Consider the following 22,511-nt stretch of genomic DNA (forward strand, 5'->3'; position numbering starts at 1 on the left):
ATCTATCGCTTGTAATTAGCATTGAATTCCGGCGTTGTGATAAAGTAGTTGTATGCTAATGAAACGGGACGGTATATAAAGGAATATCGCTGTGCAAAGTAAGTTTCATAAATTCTAGCAATTTGAGGGAATGCATCGTCGTAAGTATTGTATCCTCGTTAGTACACAAATTTTATTGCTAACTGTGCAATGGGCTTCCACGAAACCGATGCCTTATGGAAAACGCGCCATAGAAAACTTCGAGAACTATTTCAATGAAATAAATGTAGATGATGAAGAAGCAGAAGACAAAACTCGCAACGCGGTAAATTCTCCATTACAACGATGGCCAAGCAACTTACTGCTCTACAAAATCTCACCTGATTACAGCAAGGTGGAAGAGGAAAATGTTCACGTGGCACTGAAGGTATTCAATGAGAGCACTTGTTTAAAATTCAAGGAATATGACGAACGTCGAGATGGGAACTTGAGGTATATTAACTACAAGAAATCTTCGAATATGTGTGGTACAAGAGTTGGGTTTAATCCACTAACACCGACTGGGCCACACGATGTGGTATTAAATCCGTATTGCTTAAGCGAACGCGGCGTAATACAGCATGAGACGATGCATGTGCTCGGTCTCTATCATGAACAGAGTCGCCCCGACCGCAATAAGTATGTGCAAATCGAATATACGAACATTCCACAAAAGTACTGGCCGCAATTCATTGCATATCCCGAAATTTATACCACCACATATAACGTGGAGTATGACTACGAGAGCCTTATGCACTACTCACAGTTTGCTTTCGCAAAGGATCAGACCAAACCATCCATGCGTGCAAAGATTGGAAACACGGTGATGGATCGTGACATGGGCCAAATTGTCGGACCTTCGAAAGGAGACCTGATGAAAATCAAAATGATGTACAAATGTGGACTAACGAAATAAACAGTAACTGGTGCAAAAAAGAGAATTTTTCATGTATTGACTCGTCATTTAATAAGTAAATAATAAAAGTTGCACGCCTTTTCTGATTATTTGATTGTTTTGTTTAGATATGGAGTTACCCGTTTGCTTTGTCCGAGGAAGAGAAGGAAAACACAGTTTAAATATTGGTATTGTTTTAACTTAAGTTTTAACCTGTCATACTAGCGACCACATTCCTCGACAAAGTTTTATACACGTCTACTTTCATGTAATATAAGCAGTGTCTAATAAAACTCTTAACACGCGTTATGCATTCCAGGGCTCGCGAACAAAACTTAGTACATACAAAAATACGTATTAAGATGCGCTTTGCGGTATATTCGCAAGTCGTGTGCATTAATATAAGGTTGGCCAAAAAGTCTTGCGGTATTTCCGCAAGCTTGTCTTTGCAAGCGCGTAGATCTAGTTGTATTCGTCGAAAGCTTTTTTCACGTGCTAACACGTGTTTGATTAATTGTTGTTTGCTTTTAGTCGTTCGTGAGTTATAGCGTCGCAAACATGGAGCAAAATAAAGAGAAAATACGGCATATTTTAGAGTACTACTACGATAAAGGCAAAAATGCATCTCATGCCGCCAATAAAATTTGTGCAGTTTATGGACCCGATACAGTTTCCATTTCCACCGCACAACGATGGTTTCAATGTTTTCGTTCTGGTGCAGAGGTGATCGAAGATGCGCCACGGTCCGGAAGGCCTGTCGTCGAAAATTGCGATAAAATCGCTGAATTGATCGAAAGAGACCGGCATAGTAGCATCCGTAGCATCGGCCAAGAGCTGGGCATGAGTCATCAAACCGTTATAAACCATTTGAAGAAGCTGGGATTCAAAAAGAAGCTTGATGTATGGGTGCCACACGACTTGACGCAAAAAAACATTTTTGCCCGTATGGATGCATGAGAATCGCTTCTGAATCGCAACAAAATCGACCCGTTTTTGAATCGGATGGTGACTGGCGATGAAAAGTGGGTCACTTACGACAACGTGAAGCGCAAGCGGTCGTGGTCGAAAAGCGGTGAAGCTGCCCAGATGGTGGCCAAGCCTGGATTGACGGCCAGGAAGGTTCTTCTGTGTGTTTGGTGGGATTGGCAGGGAATCATCCACTATGAGCTGTTCCCCTATAGCCAAACGCTCAATTCGGACCTGTACTGCCAACAACTGGACCGCTTAAATGCAGCACTCATGCAGAAGAGGCCATCTTTGATCAACAGAGGCCGAATTGTCTTCCATCAGGACAACGCCGGGCCACACACATCTTTGGTGACGCGCTAGAAGCTCCGGGAGCTCGGATGGGAGGTTTTTTTGCATCCACCGTAATGTCCGGATCTCGCACCAAGTGATTACCACCTATTTCTGTCCATGGCGAACGAGCTTGGTAGTCGGAAGTTGTCCACAAGAGAGTCCTGTGAAAATTGGCTCTCCGAGTTTTTTGACAATAGGGAAGCGAGCTTCTATAAGAGGGGCATTATGAAGTTGGCATCTCCTTGGGAACTCGTCATCGAACAAAACGGCGCATATTTGACTTAAATCGCATTATTCTAACCAATTTATGAACAATTGAAAATTCAATAAAAATACCGCAAGACTTTTTTGACAACCTTATATTTTAGAACTGAGCTATTTCTTCTACCTGAGAATTGAAAGCTTCTCACGGCATGTAAGTATTCTGTTTCTGTTGTCTCTTTGTCTCTCATTGCTCTGTGCATATGTATATGTATACATAAGCATGTATGACATGCCTACGCATAATATTTGCTTGAGTGTTTGTGTCCGACAATGATTTATTTGTTGGTAAGTAGTGTAAGACCATTAAATTGAGAAATTACTAATTTTCTTATAGTTTAGTGTTCACGTTTTATTCATAAGCAATTTACAGTTTGTATGTATTTAAAAACATCTACATAAACTCTTTGATTAACGTAAAAAATTTGAGGCATTGTTGAAGTCTCTAGGTTTTGATATTAATGTTATGTTGGACATACATAAATATGTTTATACTTTCGACAATAACAGCAGTGTCTTCGTCATTCACACGTGTTGAAATTATTAAAAAACAATAACGAATTTCATGCTCCGATCGATTCTTGAGGTACTGCCAGCGCATGAATGTAGTTTCAAAAAAATGATAAAATCAATTTGATATCTCACACCGTTGTACCATTTAAAATTCCTATCTTTCTTATCTCGTCCCCCTAATATAATACTATATTCTTACTTTTTATTTGTATTCAGCGTAACTTTAATTATTATTATTACCATCTTGAAATGCGTCTTTATTCGGATGCATGCGTACCGTCGAGATCGAGTGGGCTGATTCGTGACTTACACTCGGTTGGTCCGGGCGGCATATAATTGAGGGCATTCCATTTTTAGGACATCATCGTCTAGCTACAGACAGATCTTTTTTTAATCGAACTTTTAAGAAGGTATTAAAGTATAAAAGCTGAAAAGAAAAAGTCTAATGTAAGTCGTATTTTAATGTAAGGCTTATGGCTTTTGTCTTCGAATCGGTGAAGGTTTTTTTCCTTTTGAAATTGAAAAACGTCTAAAATAATAAATATTATGTTTGCAGTTTGGAAAATGTGAAGTGTTAATGAATCAGCAAAAAATTCCCTGTTAATTTGTGGGAATCCTGCTAAATGGCAAATTTTGTGGGTCGTTCTAGTAACGTAAAATGTTGAAATGCTATCTTAACACTTTGGTTTTTGCAGAAAACTGCAAAAAAAACCAAAAAAAAAAACTTTTTTTATCTACCAATTTTATTTAAAAATTTTATTTTTTATTTTATTATCATGTGAATGCCTTCCTATGAGTATAAAATTTCAGCATCGTATAGTATTTCTAATACACACTGAAGCAAAATAAAAATTAATATGATTGCTATTAAATGGGCGCTCGAGTTTGACTCTCCTTTCCTTCTTTTCGTTATGGAACGATACACAGAATGCAAGCTTAAAGCCTTTGAGATTGGTAGTAAAACCCCCTGTATAAATATGTTAGCCAACACAAAATTAAAAAAAAAAACTTGAGCAGTTACTGACGCCTTTGCTTAGCCAAATACATTTTTACTCATCCTAAGCACATTGCATATATTCGATATGTGTATATGTATGAATGTACGTAAATGTAAGTGCATGCATAAAGAAGTTGTATTGACGTTGCTTGAACTTTGGATGATTATTTCGGATACAATCCACAAATAGCGCCAGTATCGTCCAAGCTGATAAAGTTGAATTAGAAGAGAAAGACCAACTGAGATTGTGAGCAGTAATGAGTAGATAATATCGCGTATGCGCAATGTTGGAGCTGTTAAGGCCCAGAATGTATAACATTAAATGCACTTCCATTGAACTGGAGAGGCTTTGAGGAAATTGGTAGCAAACTTAGTTGGAATTAGCAAAATTCCACTGGAATGAACTCATTTACGAGCGTTACGCTCCCACATTTCTCAGGTTATTTCGCATTTGTAGCTTTATGACTCCGTGTAACTGCTAGCCAAAACACGCAGTCGTATCGCGTGCAGGAATATTTCATTTTGTGCGCCTCAAAGTCGGCACTTTTTTCATCTCTCTTAGCAGTTCTCTCTGTGCAATCGTAGTGTAAGGACGTTCGACCGGGCAAAACTACGAAAACGGTGCGGACGGCAGATTTCATATCTAATAGTGTAGTACAAGTCTCAGCTGTAGGTGGCATTAGCCTTGATGATGTGTATAGTGTAAGTGCTATTGCAAGTGTTGGTGTTAATATTGGGCGTTTTAGTCCCCGATGTATGCACTCAGTAATAAATAAACCACCGGAATCTGTTAATAATGCGACACCAACGCCACGATGTGTTTTTTGTAGGTCCCTCAGTTCGCTTTATATCCGCATATCGCTGACAACGGACTTATTGCAAAAACACGATTGGGGACCCTGTGAGTGCAAAACAACGGCTGGCAAAAGGGGAAACGCAATACGGGATGTTTCGGATAGCCGAAAACGAGCAAACACTTGCAACGGAACGCGACCGACGTAAAACGTAGAACACATTCCCCCCAGCCGTGCAAATATAAATGTTAATAAATAATTCAAAATATGCGAAAGTGTGTGTTGGCCTTTCGGTATGCAGAGGTGTTTGTCAAAGTCCCCACCACACCCCGATACAGTCCTCTCATACGTATGCCTGGCTGATCTACTGGCTTTGGCCTAGGAGAATAAAGTTGTGAAGTGATTGTGTGAAGAGCTAAGGAATTTACATGAGTCAAGGACGGTTCATTCGTTTTCGTGCCACTGCCTCTCCGTCTCTGTGCGCATCTTTCGTCATGGAAAGCAACGAGTAAATGAGCCATTTCAGCTTATGCTTGAATAGAAAACACAGTTCGAAATTATATCTGTATATGCCAAATAAGAAGTGGAAAACAACAAATAAATAAAATTTAGTTGGTGCAGTGGCCAAAACTTAAAAGTTATTACTGCGCACGAAAGAATTTTTTTTTTGTGAAATTACTGGCAAATAGCCATTAAATGAGTGCACATTTTGCTACCGAAAATACGGACACACACATCTTCTCATATAAGCGCACATATGTATGTACACACACACATACATATATATAAAATGTTAAAATTTATCCGCTCATCCGTTTACTTTGGACTATCAGAAAGCCAAAAGAAAAGCTAAACTGATCGTGAAAGTGATTTGTTGATGTGAGCAATTTTGAATTTCATATCATCCGGCTGTCGAATATCTGCGTTCATGCATAAACAAGCATGCATAAGTGTGCATGATCGAAGTGAATACAGTGGATTTGTGCATGCAGGACTAATTTGGGCAAAATTATTACGAGTTGGCACAAATGAAGTTTACAATAATAATTTTTATGCCCCTTAAGTTTTTCGCTGCCGACGGCAATAGCAACCCATTCACCCACATAATAACGTACAAGGCTGATTTTTATTTTTTAGCGAAAATATATATGTATGTATATGTTTCGTGGATGCTGGGATCGAGGAGGACGTTGAGCAAGGATAAATATGAATGAACTGAGCTAAATGAAATTAGATATCATCCTTGTCGTCTCTAGTGTCGTTGCTTAGGTGCTCATTATTTAACTGGTCGGCATAATATTGTATAATTAGTTTTTATTCGTACCAAAACACACACGCTCACATTATCTCGTTTTCTTGGCAGTTTCTATTTAACTTTTTTTTATTATCAGACCCAACAAAATAAACACCGCCATTTGGATGTGCATATGTAGGCGAGTGGCAAATGAAAATGTTTTAATTTACATCGAAGCAGCTCATGAGGACGGACAACGAAGTTGAATTTTGATACTTCTTCACCTACCAGGGGTATATGTAAATAAAACGTTCTCTATCCCAAAAGCTGAAACTTTTTACAAATGGAAACGGGCAGTGTGTGTTTTTGGCAAATATTTCTTGTTAATCAATATATTTGAATTGTGCTTCGACATGCAATTTTGCACACTTTTCTAAGTTATCAAATTATGCTTTTTAAACAACATGATGGTGGTTACAGTGACTTGAATGGATTCAATCGATTCTTGATGCTTTTCTTTCTTCGCCAAATGCAGTTTCGAAAATAGTCAAATTAAGTGAATGCGGTGAATGGTGAGAAGTAGTTTGTCTTTTTGCCTGGGATTCGCTCACAACTCTTGACTGATCGATCAATTTTTTGGCCCTTCGTCAGCTAGAGGTGCACTAATCTTATATTGAGATGAGAGAGTTCTAAAGACTCGACAAAAATGCGGTACACCGTTGTCTGAGGATCCTCTAATTCTATTTCGCAAGCTCGAAGTTTTTGAAGACCAGAAACTGGTTTTTGCCTGCGGGATAAATAATAATCAACATTTGCTTTTGGCGCGTTTCGCTTTAAAAAATATATTCGCACTAACAAAGATGACATAAAAACTAAAGATATTTAAGTGTAAATACATCCGCGTGTTATTCTTGATGGAATACCAATGCTTGTTTTTCGGTTTTCTTGCAACCCGTGCTTTATTTAAGAGAAAATACAGGTGCTCAGTGTACATAAAATAAGTATCGAGGGGCATTAATCGCCTATAAAATGAGGCGTACATAAAATAAAGCTTCTGTGATATGATATGAGATATGCTTTAAAAGAAAATATTAAAAGTATTACTAAAATAAAATTTTATGTTTTTAGTGATTAAAAATTGTTATTACAAAACTGTATATTTACATACGTGTGCATGCATACATGTGTATAATTGAAATCTACTTTTGTGAACGAACGTATTTGTAGTTTTAGTTTATGTAAATTTGTGTGACGATAAACTTCAAAGTGCTCATAACGTTAAAACTCCGCCGTCGCTGAGGACCTGAACATCTGATTGTAACCAAGGTACATTCTTGAAACCACCAAACGTGTATTGAGAATATGTATGTGTGTACGTATGGATGCATGAATATATATACTATATTTGAAACATATTTATTATTTAAGGAATCGCCAGATGGTGCTGTGAAGTAAGGGATATGTAATATTTTAATAATTTAATTTAATTTTGGTTTTTAAACTTGCCGTGTAAGTGATTGCACAGGATTATTGTAAAGGACCCATTTTTCATCACCAGTAACGATACGGTTCAAAACACTTTCATTTTCAAGCCGTTGCAGTAGCTAAGAACACATGGCGATGGAAAGTCTATGCGGAACCCATTTTCCCAGCTTTGAAACCTTTCCCAACTGAACTGATCATATCGACTGTCAAATTTGGCTCAGCTTCCACGAGTTCGAGCAAGGCGTCGGAGTTAAAGACTTCAGGACGACCAGCGCGTGGGGTATCCTCAGCGTCGCAGTTACCACTTCGGAATTTTGAAAACCACTTTTGCGCAGTCCTTACACTCACGGTAAACTCTCGGTGAACAGTGTTCATTTCTGCAGCAGCAGTTGTTGCATTTGTACCAATTTTATAAAAAAAATTGCCTCTTATACGCGTTCGAAGATTCCATTTTATTTTTTAACAACACGTGCTTCTATCCGCGATTAAAATCACTTGTTGAATGCACAATATATCAAAGAGTGGACTGACCTGATATTAACTAAAGATAGCTTCTTTCAAAATTCTGGGTACTCGAAATTGACTTTAGAGCCATGCTCTAGTAGATTTTAAATGAGTGAGTTATTGTGCTAGAGTGACGTTACTTTCGTTATTTTCAAAACAATGGATCAAAAAGAACTTCGTGTTTACATTTTGCAATGCCTCTTGATGGGAAAAATACCGTTCAAAAGAAGCAATGGCTTGAAAAGTGTTATGGGGACTCCGCTCCATCAGAAACAAGAATAAAACGATGCTTTGCTGAATTCAAACGTGGTCGTGAGACACCGATGATGCACAACGCAGTGGACATCCAAATGAGATGGTAACACCAGAAAACATCAAAAAAATCCACATAATCGTTGTGAATGGTCGAAAAGTGAAGTTGCGTGAGTCAGCTGACATCGTGAAGATATCAAAAGAATCTGTTGGCTATGAGAAAGCTCTGTTCAAATTGGGTGCCGCGTTTGCTCATTGTTTTGTTTCATCAAGACAACGCACCGTGTCATGCTCCCACATCCACCGTATTCGTCAGATTTGGCTCCCAGTGACTACTGGCTCTTCGCACACCTAAAAAAAAGCTCGCAGGTAAGAAATTTCGCTCGCTTTGAGAGGTTATCGCTGAAACTGAGGCTTATTTTGAGGCAAAAGATAAATCGTTCTATAAAAGTGGTATTGAAATGTTAGAGCGGTGCTGAAATTATTGCGTTGTTTTTGATGGAAATTGTGCTGATGAATAAAGCTAATTTTTAACAAAAAAAAAACTTGTTTTCTTTGTTAGGCCCGGGACTTTTCAGCTTGTACATATGTACATATGTATTATACATATTCAACTGATATTTCTGAAAGTCACTTTGCACGAAAGTATAAACTGTGAAAGATGTAGCAATGTGAGATATATATATGTTAGCCTTTAAATAGCGATAATGATTTCACATTTTTACTTTTTAAAATCTTTAATATACATTAAACGTACCACTTTACAAGGAAACAAGTTTGCTGTGTACCCTTGATTTTAAAGAATTTTTGCAAGTCAATGCACTTTGAAACAAAAAATGTTGCCTCCCTGAGACGAACATCGACCACAAAGGCCAAAAACATCGACATATCGTACTTTAAGATTAGACTGTAAGTGCCGAAAATAAAAGGAAAAATTTAAAGAGGGGGACTCCTACGTTCAGCAAAAAAAAAAAAGGAAATTTTTCGAAATTACTTTGCGAAAATACTACAGCCTCAGAGGTGAACTTCTTTTTGGGTACGGTCTAATTTACACCCCTACATTACTTCTACAATGTTATTTAAGAATCCTCCATTGCTTAAACAGGATTGGAAGTCTTCAACTTTGACTTATACTACAGAAATACTAGAATGCTGCGTTTGGTAGTCAACGCGAAATGAATCGACACATTGTCTTGGTGGAACGCATAACTTCTTCTTAACAGTTCCTTGGTAATAATTTTGCCCTTCAGAAACGCGGGTGTGAATCATTCTTAAAGTCTTAATTCAACGCATGTACATTTGTTGTTTGTATTTGTTACCATACACTTCTTTGAATATATTGTGTGAAAAACCTCAAAGCCCTAGTTTCTTGTAAGATTGCACAACAATTCGTTCCTCTTTGTCGCAGTTAACATTTCTTGGGCGAAATAAAAAACAACTTCAACCCTCTAGCGAGTCGATTAAAAATAATGGTTGAAATGTAACTAAAATATTAAATCCAAGTACTTCTCAACGAATCGGAAGTATTTTCAAAAATTGTTTTTTTTTCAATTCCCTCATTAAAATTTAAAATAGAAAAGACCGTCTATAAGCATTTCGGTTAAAGCGTAAAAATAAAGTACTACAGTGCGTATACTAAATTTCCCTATTGTGAACGAAGTCTGTTTCGTTATTTCTGCTGGTAACGTACCCACTGCATTAGTTATTATTATTATTATTGACATGTTCAGGTATTACAATACATATAGGTATATGTACTAAGAACTTAGTCTATCTACAAAAGATTTCCACATATTCCGATTGCTGGCTAGGAATTTTAATTCATTGAATGACTTTTTGGATTCCTGGTTAACGCATCTACGCCAAGTCATTTTGGGACGCCCTCTGTTTCTAGTGCCTTGCGGGTTCCATTGTAAGGCTGAGTAGACTATTTTCTCGGGTTGTTTTCGGAGGGTGTGCCCGATCCATTTGTACTTTCTGTGCATTATTTCCTTTTCAATAGGTTTTTGGTTCGTCAGTTGCCACAGGCGAGGGTTAGATATAGTACGTGGCCACCAGGTACCGATAATGCGTCGCAAGCATCTGTTTACGAATGCCTGTAGTTTTCTCGTTGAGTCTTGTTTCATGTGCCACGTTTCGCTACCATACAGTAACACAGATTTTACGCAAGCATTAAATATAAAATCGGTATATTTAATGCTTGCGTAAAATCTGTGTTACTGTATGGTAGCGAAACCTGGCACATGAAACAAGACTGCATTAGTTGGGCATTGGTAAACTTATCTTCAGATTTTGTCCACGAAAGATAATATAATATTTATATGCCCTTTTCAAAGACATAACTAGCATATAGTAAAATGTTCTTAGCATAATATGTAAGTAGCTTACATGCCTGTAAGCGTATGCCTAGCGTATGTCATTGTCTGTGTACTCACCAGTCAGCTTGGTACCGAGTCTCGCTAGTTCGTCGATGTCGCAATGGCCAGGAACCCATGTTACCTTTAGGTGAAACGACTCAACCATCTCTTTGAGAGATTTCATGGCGTCCTTAGATGTTGTCGATTATTTTTGAGGGATTTTATCGCCATCTAAGTATCTGCGAAAATGTAGAAAACATCTCCAGGTATCGCATCAAAGTGTACCAATGTCACGGCTTCCATTTTTGCCATCAGTTCAGCGTGAAAAGTATGACAGTAGAACAGCCATGTTTATGTTTACGCAGTCAACAGCCATGTATTTCCTTTGCTTACGATCGAGCTACTGAGTTGGCACTCGAAGTAGTATTGGTCGGACAATTAATGTGTCCTTCTGCAATACATTTGCCATCTCAGGCCCGTACATTCTTCATATTCTTCAATATTTCTTCGTTGAGACTTTACTAATTCTTTATCTGATATAATATACAAGTAATAGTCTAAGATCCGGCTGCAGATTTGGTGTAGTCATCGAGTACATGCTGAAATCCACATTTTTACCCACATTCATGATTAGGAGAATAAAAATTCACCAAGTTGCCAGTAGAAATGTGGCCGAAAGTATTTTTAATTAAATTATTGTTAATTGATTTTGCGGGAAAAATTTCATTAACCAAGTTTTGAGATAAAATATCGTTCGGTTTACTGCAATAGGTGTAAAGACTTAAAAAAACCGTAGTTGCCGTTGCGCGCTTGGCCGCACCTCTCCGCAGCCAGGTATAAACAGGTATGATTTCGATATATTTATACATCCATAACGTATATTGATCTGTTATAGATCAAAATATAGCTAATTTTTTTCTCATTATTATGATATATGGCAACCTAATTAAATCTGGCCGCAAGTTAGGGTTGCCAGCAGTTAAAGATGGGAAAAATTGAAGGTTGAGTGAGAGGAAGCTAGCGCGTAACATCACTAGTCTAAAAAGGATAGCGACATTTTAAGGCTATTGCTCATGCGTCAGATGTTGGTGTTCTCAACTAAGCAGCTGCGACATTTTTATCCTAACCTACAAACCACGTTGTTTTGGAGTTCGTAATATATAACGTCTCATATATTTCCTGTTTATTCCCTTTGTGTGTCTAAAACTATCAAATAAATTAATCTAAATTAAATTTGATAAAGATGAAGTCGTGTATTCTGTGCAAAGAAAAAGGCAATGTACTGGATTTTGAAGATGCCTCATTCAAAAAGTGCTTACAAATGTTATTGTTTCGTCATAAGAAAAACTATAAGTATCACGACACTTTATTAACAATTGAATCTACCGAGGATTTTGGATATCATACAGAGTGCCTTAAAAAAATTACAGTTTTAAAAAAAAAATATAAAGAAGAATTTGAAATTTTTTGCAAAACACTTACAGTAAGTAAAATTTCAATTTAATACAAAAAAATACAGGTTATAGTTATAATATAAATTATACAGTGCTAATTTCGAAGTATTTTTCGTTAAAAACTATTATTCTTATTTTCTTATTCTTAGCCTTAAAATGTCGTACAGCTGGCAATCGCTATCCTTTTTAGACTAGTGATGTTACGCGCTAGCTTCCTCTCACTCAACCTTCAATTTTTCCCATCTTTAACTGCTGGCAACCCTAACTTGCGGCCAGATTTAATTAGGTTGCCATATATCATAATAATGAGAAAAAAATTAGCTATATTTTGATCTATAACAGATCAATATGCGTTATGGATGTATAAATATATCGAAATCATACCTGTTTATACCTGGCTGCGGAGAGGTGCGGCCAAGCGCGCAACGGCAACTACGGTTTTTTTAAGTCTTTACACCTATTGCAGTAAACCGAACGATATTTTATCTCAAAACTTGGTTAATGAAATTTTTCCCGCAAAATCAATTAACAATAATTTAATTAAAAATACTTTCGGCCACATTTCTACTGGCAACTTGGTGAATTTTTATTCTCCTAATCATAAATGTGGGTAAAAATGTGGATTTCAGCATGTACTCGATGACTACACCAAATCTGCAGCCGGATCCCGTACTATAAGAGAATGGCTGTGTATAAATTTTTAAATATAAGATGAGGTTCTTAAAATTTCGAACCGTTTGAGATAGTTTGGCGACCCCATATGAATCGCATAGAACTAAATATGATACTATATAATTTAAATATGTGGCTTGTCTGGAGACGGAGATAACGGAGCTGATTACACGTTTTATTCAAACACATCAGTTTATGCCTTCACAAACAAGAATTTTTTGCAACAGAGCCAAATGGCTCGTGAAGTTTCTCTGAGAGGTTTCTGACTCTGTACAAGGGGTCATATCCATGTTGTCCTGTTTTAATGCGTTCCCCTTCGTTTACGAAGCATAACTATTGTTTATGTTCTTAAAATGCTTGTTTGACATGGAGCATCGCATAGACTGAAAGGCCTTCTTGCTTCAATAACTTTCTAAAGGAGGATACCGGTAAACCGACACATAAAATAAAATACCAATGTTTCACGAATTTGTTTTGAAGACTTTTATGTTTTCTCGTAAAGCTAATCTATTGATATTTTAAACTATGTAGTGAGTTGAATACATTTGGAAGATTGTTATCTTCAGGAAAGGCAATTTCATTTATACCGGGTTGCACTTACTTCCTTTCGTCTAGACCATTGCATTGAAATTTTTCCATTTCGGATCGATGATTTGCCTTAAGCCTTTTGTCTTTTTTGAAAACTAATATTCTGCACGTTTTATGGTGTTAATGCTCACCAGAACGCACGTGTTGCCAATATTTTTGCAGGCCTACAGTAAAATAATTAATTATTAAAAATTAAAGAAAAAAGAAAAAAGAAAATGCCAATGGAAACAGATTTGCTTACTTATTATAAATCATAGTTTCCATTTTGTGCTTCTATGCCTCATCTACGTCACACAATGCTTAAAAACTTATTAATGAGGAAGTAGCAGATGTTTCGGTTGAAATTTGTAATTGAGCATCTCGAGTGGAACGTGTGCATGCATATGGATCCTCTTTGCTTAAATACGAACATTTATTCATGGAGCCACTTACACGCATTGCACACCCCTTTTTTAATTTCAGGAAATTACTCAGCAGCGATGAAAAGTTTAATGAGGCTCTTTTTTGGTTTGTCATGCGCTGTATCGTTGTACCTGAAAGACCCGCTGCTCGCACTGAACACATCCTCGCAACCTTTGGTAGCTCACAAGGTGTGTTTTCGCGCCGCTCTGTTCTATTTTTTATGATAATTTCATTGCAAACGGAGAAAGCATAATTATTAATTTAAGCGCATGTATGTATAAGCTAACGACACATCTATAACGTAAGCTTGTAATCACACATCTACTGCGACATTTAATTATATAAAAATATATGCACATACATATGTAAGGAGATATACTTTGCGACATTCACATCTCCCTGATCTACTGCCCGTTAAAACGACAGCATTAACCAGCCATAGTTGTGGCATGGTAATGATATTATATACACCTGATTAATATTTATAACACAATTTATATTGCGCTTTAAATTCGGTTAAGGATAAAAGTAAAAATACCCAAGCACATAAAGTCATATTTTGAATTCGAATTTGACATTTTTTCCACGCAGGGAAGATACGATACCATAAAAAAATGTTAGAAGTTCAAGCAAAACCAAAAATGTGACACGGAGAACAGTTTGTTGTACTAAAAGAGTATATTGCAAAAAAATATATCACTTTAGATCAGACAGATTTAACTATACTATACAACACAGCGCAATAACCGTTTACGCGATTTTGGCCGAATTTAACGAAGCGCGCCAGTCGTTTCTTTCTCGTGCTAACCGGCACCAGTTGGACACACCTAGTGAAGCCAAGTCCTTCTCCACCTGATCTTTCCAACGCAGAGGAGGCCTTCCTCTTCCTTTGCTACCACCAGCGTTTGTATTCATTTGGACAACATGACCCAGCCAACGTAGCCGCTGGATCTTTATTATGCGCTGTGTCTATGGCATAGTAAAGCTCATACAGGTCTTCGTTCCATCGCCTGCAATATTCCCCGTTGCCAACGTGCCCAAAGGTCCAAAAATCTTCCGCAGAATCTTTCTCTCAAACACGTCCACGCTTCTGCGCCATACGTTAGGACGGGCATGATGAGAGTCTTGTAGAGTGTTAGTTTTGTTCGTCAATTGCCTACTTAGTCCAAAGTAGCACTTGTTGGCAAGAGAAATTTACGTTGGATTTCTAGGCTGACATTGCTATAGGTGTTAATGCTGGTTCCTAAATAAACGAAGTCTTTTACAATCCCGAAATCAGAACTGTCAACAGTGACGTGGGTGCCGATACGCGAGTGCTCGACTGTTTTTTGTTTGAAGTACTTCGTTTTATCCTCGTTCACTACCAGATCCATTCGCTTTGCCTTTTTATCGAGTTTGGAGAAGGCAGAACTAACACGGCTCACGTTGGCACGCTCTCGAACGGGTGTTCGGAAGCTATCCAGAGGATATTTGGGCTAATCCCGAAAGTTGTGAGCTGCTTGTGTAGAAGTATCGTCCTGGCCACTCCCAAGTGAATGGCGATTAGTAACTTCCCCACTTTCGTGGGGTTGTTCAATGGGATATTAGGTTGTTCATGTTATGTTATGGTTTAAAATACACTTCATTATTCAGTATATGTAGTTCTCCTGAACATCAATGCGCTTGTTCTAACGAGATTCCAATTTATAAATTCCATTACTGAAGTGAGAATATGGAAGGGCTGCAAAATACGCTTCCGCAGCTGTTATGACCTCATCATTTGATGGAAAACGCTTTACATGCGTGCAGTTTTTAGGTCTGGAAGCAGATGGAAGTCGCTAGGGGCTTAATCCTGTGCATTGTCCTGAAAATAACTGTTTTTTTTTGTAAACTGGGTCTGTTCTCACGAATTTTTTTCTTGAGTTGGTCTAAAAGGTTCTACTAATATTCAAAGTTTATTGTTTTACCAGTTTGGAAGTAATCCACAATCAAAATTCCTTTCGCATCCTAAAAAAACTGACGCTACCACCTTTTTCGCCGATTTCTGGACACGAACTCGTTTCGGAGCTGAAGAACCAGGTTCATATTACTCTTTGGCCTTTTGTTTTGATTAAGGATCATGGTGATAGTCTTATCTATAGCCACAAATCTCTTTATCATTTCAAAATCGCTCTAAATGTTCCTGAGAAAGTCACATTCGAATTTGTTTTTGTTCAATTGTTAGCGAATGCGGCACCCATTGTGCACACTGGCTTTCTGAAACCCAATATTTCAGTCAAAATATTGCTTGCACTGCTCAATGAAATGCCTTGGAATGCTTCTACTAAATCTCTTTCAGCCACTAGATAATTTTGGAATACGATATCTTTTAATTTTTCTACGATTTCTGGTGTTGCAGCTGTTTTCAGACGTCCTTGACGTGGATTGTCTTTAAGGCCTGTACGACCACGTTTAAGTTCAGCCATCCATTTTGTACTGGGCTAATTGACGACGAAAAGTCTTTATACACTTTCAACATTCGTTCATAAATTTCCGTTGTTTTTAAACCTTCCAAAAATAAAATTCAGTCACCGCACGATACTTGATTTTTTCCATTGCAGAAAATACTGTGACACGTCGATACTACATAAATGTCTTGTGAGCAGAAAATGAATTGACAGCTTTAAATAAAACTTCACTTATGTTCATATGAAGACTGTGCCAATGTAATAAAAAAATAGGCTAGTAGCAACGCCCTCTCTTATCGAACCGCAAAACTTATTGAATAACCTAGTAGAAGGTGAAGTCCAAAATAATAAAGACTGGCGTCATAAAAATGTTTTTGATGGTAATCACCGAAAACTCTATCAAAATTGTTCGTAAATTTATCAAAAATTAAACGAAATCATCGTTGAAAATCATGGAATCGTAGTAGAATATCTCCAAAACGTCGATTTATCGCTGATAACTTTACTGATCATTTGGGCTTACAAAGTTCTGTGACGTTTCATTCCCCACTAGTTAACTGAGGACCAAAAATTGCTCAGAATTCAACAATCCAAAGACGCGAGGCGAGAAAAGACGAGAACTTCCTTTACAATGCTCATTGCATGATAATTAACCATCCCATCGATTCACTCTTGTGACTAATTTCTTGACTAGAAATCGCATTTTAACCATCGATCACTCACCATGTTTGCCTGATATGGCTCCCTGTGACTTCTACCTATTTAGAAAATTGCATTTGGCCATGAAAGGAAAACGCTTTGCGTCCGTAGAGGCTATCCAAAACACTTGTACCGACATCCTGAAGGTCAATGACCTGAAACACTCTTCGAAAAGCTTTTAGACCGCATAGAACAGTGTATCGAAGCCAGAGGGAACTATTTTGAATAAATAAACTCGAAGTTATCAGAATAAAGCTTCTGTCGTTTCTATTTTAGCTTAGTCTTATTTATTTTGGACTTCACCTTGTATATACGAACTCGCAATACATTTGAATGTAGCCAGTCAAATTATGAACATTTTGATTGGCACTTTTCTGATGAAGGTTCTGTTCGTAAGCGAACTGCAATCACTTCTCGTACTTGTAAAAATTCATTATGTACGAGTATACTATACAAAGCAAATATTGGTGAGATATTTCATCATAGGCGTATCCAGAAATCCGTTTATGCCTATGTACTCGTATGTTAATATCCCAGTGCACAAATGAGCGTAAAAAAACGGTAGCGAAATCAAATACACAATTGAGGGGTGTATATTTATTATGTCATATAATAGACTTCCTTCTCTAAAATATTACTTGTTACTTTATGAATTCATTGGTAACAAACCAAGGGAAGAAGTAATTGCGCGGAATGGAGAGATATTTTGCCAACCGGGAGACACCGGCGGACTGTAATAAAACTTATTATATAAACGCTTTGGCCGAGTGTCTACAAAAAATAATTTCCAAAAATGTAGACAAGACAATAGTTATTTTAGACAGTAAAATAATGTGTTGACGTTTTGAATGAACTAACATAATACTTTACAATAAATCTGCTCTGGGTACCGGGTCACAGAGACATAGAAGATAACTTTAAACCAGATTAACCAGTGAGCCTGGGTATCACATTACCGATCCAACCACATACCTATACCTCTAACAACTTATAAGCTACTAATATATTGATAAACACATCATTAAATCTGCCAACGTGCTATGGACTCAGCCCCTGACCTGTGCAACAAGTAGGATGACGTGGAATGGAATATGGGCCGCACAAACCGACAGTTGAAACTTAACAGGAAGGACGTGAGCAATCTATTTGGGATTCTAACAGGGCATTTCTAACAGGCAGGCATGTTAGCAGACTGGAAGCATCTTATAACGACTACTGCAGAAGCTGTAATGACATTGAGGAAGAAGAGACTGTAGAACACTTTCTATGCGGGTGCATGGCTCTGGGTGGAAAAGAAAACTTATTTAATGAATTTTGCGCCTTTGAAAGGTTTTTGAAATCTAGCGATGCACTTTTAGTAAAGGTGTATTTTTGTATTTGTTTCCTGCGGCTGTGCTGCTTTTGATTTCTAATAACAACGTACCTCGAAGCTAAAAAACCTTTTATTTTTAATAAAAAGAAATCGTCTCCTGAGAGTAGTTACATTTTAGGCGAACTTTCAGTTTGTAAAAAGTTAATAACTAAGAAATTGTTCTGCAGTCGCCTGGGGAATATATGAAATTAAATTTTTCCGAAAGTTTAGGTTCTATATAGAAAACTAATTTCTCAGTTTTCTTAAGTTGGCGGTTTTAAGAGTTATTTTTTTATTTTAAAGTTGGTAGTCTGTCATGAAAAAGCTCCTCATAAAAAAGATGCTCGGCCAAACACCCAAAGAGGGTGTACGCACCAATTATATATATATATTGTCGTGGAGAAGTATTTGAAAAAATTAGAATTGATTTGATTGCAAATATTTTTACACAAAAAGATGTGTCTGGGAGTTTTTGGGTACGAGGAATTTGAATCTGCAATTTATTTTTACTAAAAACGGCCACCAAAAATGAACAGTTGTTTCGGCTAAGACCACAAAAATTATATCTAATATAATGTACGAAGCACGCACTTTTTACACAATGAAAAAAAGAACATATTTGAATGTGGGTCCATATCGATCATTTGTTGCAAGAGTGTCACAAACCAAAAAAAAAAAAATTAGAAAAACGGCTCTAAAGTTTTCAATTTACTGTGCTTCCTAAGTTAAAGTAAATACACATTTTTATGCATTATACTTTTAATAAATGTGGCCATGAAGTTTTAACACAGTATAGAAGAAGATCTGGTGGTCACTTTTGCAAACTTATCTCATATTTTTTGGGTTTCGACACTCTTGCAGCAAGTGATCGATATGCGCTTTTCAATTTCATTTAATTATTAAATATACTACGGTATACGACATTAAACATATCATTAAGGACAAAGGACTAAAATAACATCAAGTACTTCTCAATTAATTATAGTCATTATTTTAGTAATATTTTTAAAATGTTCGACATTCCAAACAATAAATAAACAACTGCTTGCAATATATACAAGTAATTTCTTAATAATTTCGACGTAATATTCTTATTCTATAAGTTATCTTTTGTAAATTAACACCCTTAAGAGCCACGTTCCGAGCTAAATACGAAAGTATTTCGTTATCGCATTGCCATCACAAAGAAAGTAGATGGCCAGTCGCATTTGCCATTGCCGTCTCTCCCACTATCCCGATGACGATGGTACACCAAAATGGTATCTTTTGTTCTGAACGTGCATCTAAATAGAATTTCGAAGTCATATTTCGCTTTGTTTTGGCTCTAGGACTATTGTTCGTCCCTAAGACAATGGCAAAATGGAAAATTCGCTTTGCTTGGTGCTATGGTTGCCGCTGAGCTCATTCACTATACTTTCAAGCCTTTGCGAGAGTCTCATATTACGAGAATTATATATGTATGTATGTGTGCACGTACATATATAATGGGCTGATACATCCTTTGTTAGGTTTGTTAGGTGTTTGGCCTAGCTGCTTCTCCAAGTTGTGGCGTGCACCTAAATGTTGTTCTACGAGAATTTCTATGGCCATAAACATGGTGAAGAGTATGTGGCCGGGAACGTGTGCAATATTGTATTTTCAGTGGAGGGCTACTAGTGCTCTACTTGCTGTAGTTGTAGTTGCTTACGTTGTGTTCAGAAAATATTTCATTGTTTTCGCAATAAATTGTAGTGGTGAGTTTCAGAAGGTCAAGTCGAATGGAGTACCACTCGGATGAACAAAGCGGCTGAACTTTTTTACGTTAACGAGCCTATACTTGGGCATATACTTCTACTATATTTATGTGCGTTTATTTATGTTTATATTTGTGTGAATGGTTTGATTTGTGTTGGCTGAAACTTAAAGAATATTAAGCTAAGCGAAAATTTAAGGCTAATTTGTCCTAAAGTTTTAACATAAACTTTTTAACTTTTTGCAGAGATAAATGACAATCATCCTTCTACTAGGGCGAATAATGGTACAAGAACACGTGTCCAACATATGCGCCAAATTGCATAAAAAATGAAGTGATTCGAAGTGATTGATTGATTCAAATCACCAACCTCATTGCCATAAAGTAGTTTCACAAAAAATAGCTATGTTCTTACATTTGTTTAAAAACTGTTCCAACAGTTTGCCAGAAACAAGCCACTCTGGGCACTCTCCTCCAATGTACTCAATGCGATAAATTTCTAAACAAACTGAGGAACGGATATAACGACATTACGATCCTACGACCTGTACTAAGGCCGCATAAAACTCTCTTCCCGTGGGACGGATGAGATTTTGAGGACATCGTGTTAAACCAACCATGAGTTCTATAGCTCTAACATACGAACCCAAGGCACGTCAAACACAATACAAACAGCAAACACAGCGAAGATTATCAGCTCTATTGCCATTAAATAACGAGTACAGGAGGAAGAATCTAGTGGAGCTGGCGGCTAAAGGTTGTCCTGCCAAACGCTTGGCAGCGTGTACTGAAGATCAATACTCCCAGCGGCGACAAAGGCAGAAATGTACAACAAAGACAGCCAGAAACAGGTCAGTTAGTTTCGTGGATGAGGCGAAAGCGACAGCGTCGAATTGCAGGCTGTCTTTCTGGAGATATGGCGCTAATTATAACTTGCGGACAGACTCGATGCTTATGATGATAATTATATTTGCTGTTGTAATGGCTGTTGTGATATCGGAAAAAACTGGTAAGTCATAATGTGTATTTTCATTAAAAAAATCAACATATTTTCAATTTTTTTTTTTATTATTTTTTGAAATATTTCGAGTATTCACAGTTATAGCCCACTGAATAATATTATAATTAGCAATTTTTTTTTGCTGGTGGTCTTGTGTATTTTTTCCATATATGGAATGCTGGATATGTCTTTCAGATGGTTTATAAAACGAAAATGAAGCAAAATACATAGGTTACTTTAAGTTTTTCCAAAAATTTGCTGCATTTTTTTATTTCCACAAAGTTTGAGGCTTGAATTTATCTTTAGTTTTTTATACTATTTCATAAAGAAACTATTAAAATAAAATATGAAATAAGTTTTAATCTAGAAGAACTTGCAGACATTATGCAAAACGGTGCCGAAAATCTAAAGGAAGGATTGCGCCTAGTACTCGTTCTTGCATCGAGTGGGGCACGAAAAACATCCCGATTAGATATTCGATTACACCCATAAGGTAAAATCTCTAGCAACAGTGATAAAACCAGAATTCTAAGGTTCATAATATCGAGGTAGAGCACCTGCTAATTGAAAAGCGTAGAGGTGGCTGATTGTACCTCTAGATATGTTTGACAAAATGAGTGATGCCATGACTTATGTTTTTTAGAGACACTTAAACTTCTATCACACAAAATTAATTTTGGGGAAAAACGGCATGCCTATTATTCTGTTGCAAATTTTGCTAAAGTAACTTTTCTCGACCGTAGCACCATAAAACTATACATTTGACCGGAAGTAGCAAAGCTGATCGAGTTTTTCCATTCCAAATTCCGCTTATTCAAAGCACTTCCCATCTCGCTTTGCACATATAACTGCTTACTGTCAGTTACTTTTTGCACAACCTACAACTAGAGTTGGGTATTTCCCGAGAAAATCCCAATCTCGAGAATCGGGATTTCCCGAAATAACGAAAATTTCAATTCTCGAGATGCGGGATTTCCCGAAAATAATTTTTGAGATTTCTCGAGAATTCTCGAAAATTCGGGAAAAATTCCAAAAAATTAAAAAAAAAATCTAAAACCAGTGTAAGAGCAATGAATTTCATAAAATATTATTTTTATTTATTTTTATTAAAGTATAAATTACATAAAAAAATATTTGAAAATATTACTATTTTAATTATTGCAAACAAAAAAGTGAAGCAAAAATAATTACAAAAAAATTCAAAACAAAAATAATTCAAGATTATACTTATTAAAATAGGGGGAAAAAGTGATTGTAAACATTATTTCCCAAAATGGTGTTTTAAAAAACACAGACTGTCAATGACTTCGTCTGACAATCGCGTATGCTTTTTGGACACAAAATTACCCGCTGTAGAAAAATTCCTCTCATTTTGAGTCGATGTTGGCTTAACAGTGTTAAAAGGCCCGATCAGTCTTTCAACATTTTGTGTTTTCTCTCCAGTTTTTTCATATAGTTTTAGCTCGTTTCTAAGCGACGAAAACATCTGGTTCGCCGCATGTTGAGCAATGTCTGCTTTCGGTTTTGAGCATTGCTGAACGTATTTTTCAAGCTGTTTCGCCATATCTTCTTCATCGA

At 36.9% G+C, this 22,511-nt stretch overlaps 2 protein-coding genes across 6 annotated transcripts in view; both read left to right on the forward strand.

Moving 5' to 3' along the window:
• The first annotated feature begins 11 nt into the window (after positions 1–11).
• On the forward strand, positions 12–1,006 carry LOC129236159 (zinc metalloproteinase nas-13-like). Its single transcript, XM_054870389.1, has one exon. The coding sequence runs from the start codon at positions 131–133 to the stop codon at positions 932–934; it is 804 nt and encodes a 267-aa protein (XP_054726364.1). The 5' UTR covers positions 12–130; the 3' UTR covers positions 935–1,006.
• Positions 1,007–4,557: 3,551 nt separating this feature from the next.
• LOC129251465 (uncharacterized) overlaps positions 4,558–22,511 on the forward strand; it is a 43,869-nt gene continuing 25,915 nt past the window's right edge. For 2 of the 5 annotated variants that reach the window (XM_054890810.1, XM_054890820.1), the window contains exons 1-3: positions 4,563–4,685; positions 7,140–7,337; positions 20,180–20,942. In XM_054890810.1, coding sequence (XP_054746785.1) covers positions 20,552–20,942 — 391 coding nt within the window. In that variant the 5' untranslated portion in view covers positions 4,563–4,685; positions 7,140–7,337; positions 20,180–20,551. Of the gene's footprint in view, positions 4,686–6,977; positions 6,991–7,139; positions 7,338–20,179; positions 20,943–22,511 lie in introns of those variants that run through there. The other 3 variants (XM_054890815.1, XM_054890819.1, XM_054890817.1) reach the window with 3 other exon arrangements.

Source organism: Anastrepha obliqua, chromosome 1 (genome assembly GCF_027943255.1).
Source record: "Anastrepha obliqua isolate idAnaObli1 chromosome 1, idAnaObli1_1.0, whole genome shotgun sequence".
NCBI lineage: Eukaryota > Metazoa > Arthropoda > Insecta > Diptera > Tephritidae > Anastrepha > Anastrepha obliqua.

Coding starts and splice junctions, on each gene's coding strand:
- LOC129236159 (XM_054870389.1), top strand. CDS start 131: ATGCATCGTCGTAAGTATTGTATCCTCGTTAGTACACAAATTTTATTG.